This window comes from Chanos chanos, chromosome 16 (assembly GCF_902362185.1).
Source record: "Chanos chanos chromosome 16, fChaCha1.1, whole genome shotgun sequence".
NCBI lineage: Eukaryota > Metazoa > Chordata > Actinopteri > Gonorynchiformes > Chanidae > Chanos > Chanos chanos.
Window position 1 is genome coordinate 6,965,990 of NC_044510.1, and position 9,815 is coordinate 6,975,804.

The following is a 9,815-nucleotide window of genomic DNA, read 5'->3' on the forward strand; positions in this document are numbered from 1 at the left end:
CTTAAATACGTTTAACTTCTGGCAGGGCCGCCTGTAATCCAGTGACTGCAACACATTTTGGGAGAAATAAACCACCTCAGCCACCAGAATGTTTGCTGCTGTTGGAAGACAACTCAAAAACCACCCAGCTGTAAGTGGATGTAAATTTATGACTTTTTGAGTGCTACTCCCACGTAATAAAACCGGGTTTTAGTGAGGTTAGCTTATCTGCTAAGGAATGTTAGCTATGTCGCGAGCTTTAAAGTTTTCTAGAAAATCTAAGGAACGCCCTGTCTCTCTTAGTACCATTTATTAGTTACGTAAGTGATGGTTTAATGAGATAACGAGACACGAGATATAAAAATGTTTGATTTCTGTTCAGTTAGCAATGCTTAAAGGCATCGGAGACGAGGTGTCAGATTGGGTCGAAGCCCAGACACGACCCTCTCGTGAGCTAATGCTAACGACTTCCGTGATGGTCCTTACAATAGTGCTTTAATTGTTTATTATTTGAAATTTTAAAATAAAAATAATTCGGGACAACTAGCATTACATATCTTATCAATAAGCTTGGACTTATGAATATTATTTTACGACTTCGCTAAATACCATACATGGCTATCTGGAGTAACATACAAGGCCCTAGAAGTCACGTGACCTTTCCAGTGCAGGACCTCAAGGACGACTTGGGTGATTTGAGGACAGAAAGTGCGTGTGTTACTACCAATAACATTTCCACCTGACCTCACTTCATTAATAGTAAAACACGAATTCCCCCCCTTTTTCAGTTAGAAAACTGAAGCTGGTCATAGCTTTTGCCAAAGTATTTGATGAGTAGAAAGTCAATGTTAAGTTTGAAGAATGTCAACAGACACGGCCGATCATTTTCCCAGCCTATGCTGGATGCGAGATATCGCCGAATTTGTACCGACGGAAAGATCAGTATTTTTCTCGAAATCTATGGACGTTTGTTCATAAAGGTTCATAAATATCAAACGACATTTCAAAATGTTTGCTGATTCCTATATGATGGATAGTGTAGAAATGCGTTGCTTTTACCAGTTTTTACAATAATGCTCCAACACAAATGAAAAACTATAACTATAGAGCAAGTCTTCACTTAAGTTACGCTCATACACTGTTTAACTGTTCACTTGATATTCTTTCAGCATACTGAAATAACCAGAGTAGCGTTTAAATGACTGTGCCCTGCAGGTCTGAGAGTGCGAAATTAAATATTTTGTGCAGTTATGCATATGAAACAACAAAAAGAAACTGGTCAAGTCATGTCTTTTTGACTAAATTTGGAAGTGACTTATGGTAACACACCCTCTCTCTGTCCGTCTTCTCCCGAAGCTGATCCCCCTGTTCATTTTCATCGGTGGAGGGTGCACCATGTCCCTCTCGTACCTGGCCAGGCTGGCCATCCGTAACCCTGACGTCTGGTAAGAGTCTGTGTGTGACCACGGCGACCACAGATGGCCCAAGTCCTCTGACTCATCCTCATGGATGCGCACGAAAACACTTAGCCGTGTGCAGTTTCAACTCGGTGGAAGACCAGTTAATGATATGGAAACTGCTCGATTAAACACATACTACTTAGCTGAAAAAGCTTGCAAGCTGCTTGGTGAAATGTGTTTTTTTTTTTTTACTTAATTCAATTAGGTGCAAATAAAACTCTGCAGCTTTGAGAATAATTAAATCCAAAATAATTAAAAAAAAATGGTTGGTAATTAAGCTTGATCTTGCACATAGCTTCCTGTTTGGATTAGTCTAAAGACGTGTGTATATACATCCATACACACACACACACACACACACACACACATATATATATACAGTGTATATATATAGTCATAGCTTTATATGAATGTCTAGCCCAGGAGTTGAACTGGCACCTTAGGCATCTTCATGGTGTGCATGCAAGTGTTCATTCACTCATTCATCCGCTCACTCATTCATTCACTTCATCACCTACAGCTGGGACAAAAAGAACAACCCAGAGCCATGGAACAAACTGGGTCCCAACGACCAATACAAGGTATGCAGGAGCTTGTACCAATCACATGCTCGTTGACTTGCTGAAGCAATAGAAGCAGCTATCACACTGATTTTTGGGGGTTTTTTTTACAGGGTCTGTTCGGTTGATCTATACTAGTGCACTGTAAAGACTGGACTAGTGGTCTGAATAGGTGTGGTTAAGGTGTTTTTTTTTGGGGGGGGGGGGCGGCGTTTGTAGTCAGCTGTGTTTTTTTTTTTACACTGTCAAGTAGAGAGATAAGGTGACCTTGGCGCTGACAAAATTTTGAGATATGTCATAGCGCGAAGTCATTTTTTTTTTTTTCCCCAGTTATGTTTGTTTTGTGTTAAGACTCTCTTTGAACGCTGTCACAGCTTGTGTTGATGGATGACATCCACATGGGGTCTTGTCAGCAGGTTTAAACTGGTTTTTACTAGTTTTTAAACCCTACGCCACATGAAAACTGACACATCCCAGTCATCCATCTGTTCTGCGTCAGAGGATTTGTCACATTGAAATGCATTTGATCATAGCACGCTTTTTGTCTTTTATTCTTCCTTCATATATATATATATATATATATATATATATATATATATATATATATATATATATATATATAATATATGTACACATACACACACATATAATATTTAATATTACCCAACACTTGTCATGGTGAGAGCACCGTAAGACTAAGGGTGAAGAATTGGCAGACGTGAGTGAGGTTTGCCAAAGATGTCTAAGCTTATGAGTGCCGACACATGTTTTAAAGAGATCACATCGCTTCTCTGACAGAAACTGGTGACCGTATCCAGAACTAATCTACAATCTTAATGAGTTTAATTCATTAAATGCCACATAAGCTCATTCTATTCACGTTCAGATTGGCCGCCGCAAATCTAATCAAGCGACCGCCTTAATGACTATTTGAGAAGGAGTCAGGATTGGTACTTAAACATGCCCCGCGGTGAATTAATCCTTTTAAATATTTCTGAAGATGTAATAATGAAATGAACAGCTAAATATGAGGGTTTGTGTTTCTGACCTCTCCTTTTGTGTGGGTTTCTGTGAATATCTGTCAGTTGCCGATTTCTGTGTGGTGGCAAATGCTGATAAATGGTTTTGTTTGTTTCAGTTCTACACTGTAAACATGGACTACAGCAAACTGAAGAAGGACCGTCCTGACTTCTAGGCTGTCTGTATCCAGGGCAACGCCGCACAACCTGTACTGCAAGGACTTGAGAGACGAAAAAAAAAAAAAAAGGCAACGGAAGCCCTCCGCACACTCTTCCAACCAAAACCAAAAAAAATCGAATCCATTGTAGGCAAAGAGGCTTAACCGCACAAATTGTTACCGATTTGCTGGTATCCCTTCCCTAAATCCGTTTGACCTGTGATTTTTCTAAACCTTTGTAATTTTCTCAAGAATCCTTTCTGTTTTTCTTCATTCTTTGTGGCTGTTTTGCAGCACTAAATTAAAAAAAAGGAGGTTTACCTCCCTTGTTCAGAAAGTTTTTGAATCGTGACTGAATGTGTATTTGTGACAAAGCCCCCCCCCCACACACACACACACACACACACACACACACCTTCTACCCCTACATTATACATGCAGTTTTCTCATTGAAGGCCCCTCCAGCATGGTGTCAGGTCATGATACAATCTTGTTAATCCAGCCCTGTCTCCATGTTCCTTCAGTGTAACCTTTAGTGAAATATCCAGAAATGATGAGTGGTGCCCAGCAGCCAAAACATGATGTGAGTCAAGCAATTTTTTTTTTTCTTTTACAGACAGCTATAATGCAGTAGTATTTTTAACGGCCACAGAGTTTCATAGGGACAGACTCTTTCTCCTTATGTCACCCCTTGTCCTGCCATAGCCCTGGACTTTGTCGTGTCTGAACTTCTGAATACCGCATATCTGGTTAACCTTGGCTGCCGTCCAATTCGAGTCATTCAAAACTTAGTCGGCCTAAACGGGGCGTCTCAGCTCCCTCTAGTGGTGATGAAGGGGGGGGGGGGGGCGTTTAGTGAAATGCTAAGCCGCATTGTATGTGGATTTGTCGAGTTAGAGTGTGTGGGTTAAGGATAGGCTTACGCGGTAATGTATATGTTCGTGGGCGGAAGAAAGTTTTTTGGTTGTTGTAATTCGTGTGAGATGGTGAGTAAACGTGTGAGAGTGAGTCTTAATGTGCGGGGAAAGGAGAGAAACGTGCGAGAGACGCAGCGCACTTACGCAGGTCTCTCCGGCTTTTCACATGGTTTGACCATCTGGCCGTTATCACTGCAGTACATCACTGGCAATGTAGTCTGAAGGTGTTTTAGCCCTTGACTCAAATAACACTGAGAGCCAGCGCTGATGTCCTCCACACATATATTTTCTAAGCCTGACACACACACAATATCACCTCTATAGTTATTCAGTGGTGAAAGAACGACACCATAACGTCGTCTTGCTCAGAGGAGATTTGTGTAGCATTAGTACCCTATAAAAGCTTTGCCTCGTGATCCCACAGGTATTGAAATGAGCTGATGAAATAGTCTCTTCCTCTCTCTCTCATGCGAGAACGCATTGCTTTGCTGTTTCTTCTTTAGGAATGTCATTTTCCTTCGCCTGATGACTTGGGTAAATGTCATCGTGCCGCGCTTCTTCTCCGAGAGACAAGACAAAGTGGGACGGAGGATGAGGAGCTCGCGACGAGGCGCGAAATGTCAAGGAGACCTTCGCGCTCCAGCAGGAAAAAATCTGCCTTAAAATCTCACCCGCCTTAGCAAAGGTTGTTACACGTTTCGCGACTGATGAAAGGGTTGCTAGTTAATGCGTCTAAAATAAGAGACTTTTATTCCTCATCTGTCACGGTTTTAACGGAACGACAAAACAAAAAAGTTTTGCCTTGATTAATTAGATGGTATAATCGAAGTTGCTGCCTTGTTGTAATACAGAGGTGAAGCCTATTCATGTTAGCCAGCAACCTCACAAGGTATAAAGGAGGCAATTAACTTTGAGATCTGCTTCCGTTAATTTCCGAAGTGCCCTGGAGTTACGTGTGATAGCAAGCCACTGTTTCAATGAGAAAAAGAATCTTAAAAAAAATAGAACAGTTTGTCTTGCACATTATTATTATTATTAGTTTCTTTATTATTATTATTATTTTAGCCATATGCTATAATTAGAGTGGTAATATGGTTAGTTGCTTGGTTTCAAGAGCTCCAGCTGTTTAGGACTTCCAAAAACAAATTTCAGGGCAGATGGCAACATTTGGTGGGCATCAGACGTCTGCTACCCCGGGTGTTGTTCCTGCATAATAGGACGACCTACCCCTGTTACCCCATGCCGAGTACACTGGGGTTTCAGTCACTTAGATGACTTTGCTGAGGGAAGAAAATTACGAGCAAGCCAGAAGGAAGAGAGATTCAGAAGTGCTGACTAAAGCGTGGTAAAGGTCAAATAGTGGACGACTTTGTCCTGAAACACACACAAAACGCAAACGGGACGGAGCGTGTAACACATCGGTAACAGAGTCAGGGTAGTGCTCGTCGACACACTGACCGAGCCTGTCAGTTTTGATTTCATGTGTGGGAAGTGACCTCTTGGTGATAGGATGTGATGCCCTGTTGAACAGATCACAGGTCACAGCCCAGAGGTCACGAATGGTCATGCAATAGCTCAGTGAAATATTAAATATGTCAGGTTGGTTCACGCCCAGAGTTATGGTCATGTCAATATAATTCTTTTGGAACACAGCTACACTGGTGACTCTTAAGACTGTGGACAATCTCTCTCTCTCTCTCTGTCTCTCTCTCTCACACACACACATATTGCTTTCTCTGTCTGTCACGTATGTTCACAAACACACAGACTGCCCCTTGCCAATCACTCTTCATAACGAGAGTATACATTTACACTCTGCCGCTGTCAGTCAAGTCCTGAATATCTCTATGTTTTGGTCTCTCTCATTCTCCCTCATTCTGTTTGCATCCACACACACCCACACAATGGCCATTACAGCTAGATCCTAGATTAAACCACGAGTCTCTCACATTATCTGCAGCACACAAACACACACACACATCTTACAATATTATTAAAAATGCGCTAGGATATTAAGTTTACCGTAATAATACAATATCATTTTCCAAGGCACGACGCATAATATGTCTCATGGAAGCTGATAAAAACGGAAGCCTTGATATTTAATGCCGATAACATTTAAGATGTTTGTGTTGTATAAAAATATCTGTTTGACTTTAGAACAGTGATTTTTTTTTTCCCCAGCGTTCTCAACGCGCTGTGCGTTAGCGCTAACTGAAGAACGGTACGTTCCCCGCTCTCTCGGTCGCGGTGTGTTAGCTTTAGATTATGTTACTGCCAGCTCACTGTACAGAAAAGCACTAGAGTAAATATTAACATTTTTAAAAGTATAGTTACTTATTTAAAGTTTAAGAAAAGTCCAAGAATAAAGTTTTTTTTCTCTCTTCATAAGTTTAGACCATAACACAGTTGGAAGGTTTGTTCTAATAATAAGTATTATTGCTTGGGAAGCAACCGAGTGTGTTTTTTTTTTTTTTTTGCCCAACATATTTTAAGAGGATTTTAATGGTTTCAGTATTTATTTATTTATTTATTTATTCACTCTCAGTGTCAGAGCATATGGCTCTGAGTTTATTATCGTGCTTATTCTCTTGATGAAAGAAACATTTATTTAAAGATTTATTCTAATTGGGTTTCTGTATATTGAAGGTTTGATGATTAATAAATAACAGGGGATGTTTTTGTAATCGTGGTCTAACCACCACAGTAGGAGCTGTTGGGAGTTTTCCCTACCGCTGGAGAAGGCTTGAGCCTCAACACTGTGGCATAAAACTGACATAAACATTTGTATAGTTTCGTCAGTGAAAGCTCAGATATTGGACTGTATTTCTGCGGGTGTTGAAAAAGAAAAGACAGGCTATTTTGTGGCTGCTGAATCTAAACATCAGTTGACAGGCTTTGGCGGCGATGAAGACCACGAATAAGGTGATGTCTTTGGTTGGAGAAGGGGATTATTTTTGGAGGTTGTTCCTGGTCGATCCTCGCTTGTGTGTATGCCGACCCTTTCTGAACCTACAGCCGCTGACAGGTGACCCCGCTACTGCCTGGAGAATGACCTTAGGTGACCTCGTGGCCGTGGGCCAGTGTCACACCTTAGCTTCCGCGTGCTCACAGGCGCTGACAGTCCTCAACTGGGAATGCTCTCTTCTGATTGGATTATGGGTGGAGAGCGCTTGGCTGTGATTGGGTTATGAAACAGGAGAGAACTTACAGCTGATTGGGTTATGGTGATGGATGGGTTCTGATGTTGTCAGCACCTGCTTTTTTGCTTTTGCTCTCAAGACACACACACACCTACTCACACACACACACCTACTCACACACACACACACACACTCACAATGTCTATTTTCTCTTTTCTTACACACACATTGTCAGACCTCCCAAACTTTGTCTCTCACAGGTTTATAACAGTTCTTATTTGAAACCAAACACCCATAATATCCGTCACATATTATTGTGGTAAGACTGTATATCCGGGCTTACGTAAGTCGCTGCCATTTAGAGCAGAATTAGGTTCCACTCTCCTCCCTGTTCTCTCAGCCACAACACCAATCATGTTAAACGTCAATCATATCATATAGAATTATTTCAAATGTACGGAGTCATATCCTGAGGGTATTACCAGTTTGCCATGTCCTTTTCTTTCAAAATGGGGGCAAATAATATTTAATATTTTTACAATATTTTAAGATTTGGTTGATTCATTTAACTCAGCTTTTTTTTTTTCCTTTTTTCTTTCCTTTTTTTAAACTGACGCTGCCAAAATTCACCCCACATTTGATCCTAACCTGATACCATGTTGCATTTAGATTACTACAGCTTTTTTTTTTCTTTCACAATTGCCTTGACAAGTTTTTTTTTTGGTTTTCACAAGGTTGTTTCCGGGTAGCAAAACAGACCCTCTAAATCCTCACATGAAGATGGTATGCTACAGTCATACAGTCAAAACGGAAAACCATTCACAACCTGCTCTGTTTTTTAAATTCAACCGTCCCGTATACCAGCCAAGTTTGAAAGGTTATTAGAAGACATGCAGATCGGTCAATTAGTCTGACATATGTTTGCAATTACTCATCGTCCGCACAAATTACCTCCCCCCTTTTGAGAATACAATGCAGAACCATCTTGCAGGGTTTTTTTTATATTAAACATGTGATGTTATTATTGATGTGTGTATGTGTGTAATGTATTCCACCTAGCTAGCAGGATTACGCCGTAAGCAGGTAAATAACAGAGTGTTCCTGGCCTATTGACTGTCCTGTAGTGTTTTGGTGTGAAAGATCATACGTGTCTCTCAAAACGTTGCCATATTTATCAAAAGTACTCTTCAGTGAGTGCCTCTCCAACTTCACAAAGTTAAATACTCTACCAGACAGTAGAATCTGTTTTTTAAATTCTTTTAGAAGTAGCACTCATTTCAAAGTGATACGAAATGGCCGCTACACCGTTTACATTACGCACACACACACACACACGTGTGTGTGTTCAAAGTGCTTCGTTCCACTGGGGATTGCAATGATTAAGTTCACTGAGATGTGGATAAACTTGACATGAGCCCTTCATGGGCCGTTTTCATTAGACTGACTAGACTGACTAGATGGTAAGGTTGTTGCTAGATACTGACAGTTTTGTATTAAACTGCTGCAGTGATTATATTTACATGACAGCAGTATTTATTGGTCTCTTAATGTGATGAACCTTTGAATGAGATGTCAGTGTTGACTGACTGCATCTTGTCTGTAAAAAAAAACCCCCAAAGATACTGCACTGCCATGTAGTAGTCACGTACTATGTTCACAAAAGTAAAGATCTGCCATCACACTGTTAAATCTCTGTCTCTTTCTCTCTCTCTCTGTCTGTCTGTTTCTTGCTCTCTGTCTGTCTCTCTCTCCAAAGTGTGAGGAGCAGCAGCAGGGCTTTTGTTGAGTATTAGAGTGTAAAACTATGTGTGTGTGTGCGTGTGTGTGTGTGTGTGTGTTACGAGGTTTAAATCATCCACCACTGTAACAGTTGTTTTGGAACCCTTCTCCTTGCACTAAGTCAACAATCTGGTGGAGTTAAACAGGGTTAAAACCTCTCTTTGTTCTTTCAACCCCTTCAAAGAAAAAGAAAAAGAGAGTGAATGAGTGACTGAGAGAGAGAGAGAGAGACAGACAGGGAGAGAGAGAGAGACAGAGAGCTGTGCACACAAAGAACGACATCAGCATCTTTCTAACTTCTTATCTATGGCAGCATCTATGTGTGGGTTGATTAAATTTTCCTTTTTTTTTCTCTTCTCTCTCTCCTCATCTTCCTCCTATTCACGATGGCTGAGAAAAAGCAGGTCAGAATTTAAATAGCTGAAAATAGAACATCTGGTTAGGCCCTTGTCAGTCAGCAGAGTGTAATGAAATATGGAAATCTGGGGGCCGCTCTTCAAAGGGTGCTTTGGCCCCTTCGCGTCATCCTATCTCCCCCTCTAGCGCCCGCCCTCCCCCCCACCCCCCATCCCAAAACTGCCCCTCCCTCTAGCCCAGCGTGCGACGAGCAATCCAGGTGCCTGACGGAGACCCTCTCTCTGCCAGCTTGTTAGCACCCGCAGGGGTTGGCAGAGGCAGCAGCTGGCATCATTAAACTTCAAACACCCACTGCCTCAACCCAGGGTGCTTACCACCACTGTGTCGAGGGAGGGAGAGAGAGAGAGAGAGAGAGAGGGAGAGAGCTTGCCCGTTTGCCAGCC

The 9,815-nt window shown here is 41.5% G+C and overlaps 1 protein-coding gene across 1 annotated transcript; it reads left to right on the forward strand.

Moving 5' to 3' along the window:
* On the forward strand, positions 1-3,517 carry ndufa4a (NDUFA4 mitochondrial complex associated a). The gene is made up of 4 exons (XM_030793405.1): positions 1-130; positions 1,336-1,424; positions 1,960-2,020; positions 3,138-3,517. The coding sequence occupies exons 1-4, from the start codon at positions 89-91 to the stop codon at positions 3,192-3,194; spliced, it is 249 nt and encodes an 82-aa protein (XP_030649265.1). The 5' UTR covers positions 1-88; the 3' UTR covers positions 3,195-3,517.
* The last annotated feature ends 6,298 nt before the right edge of the window (positions 3,518-9,815 follow it).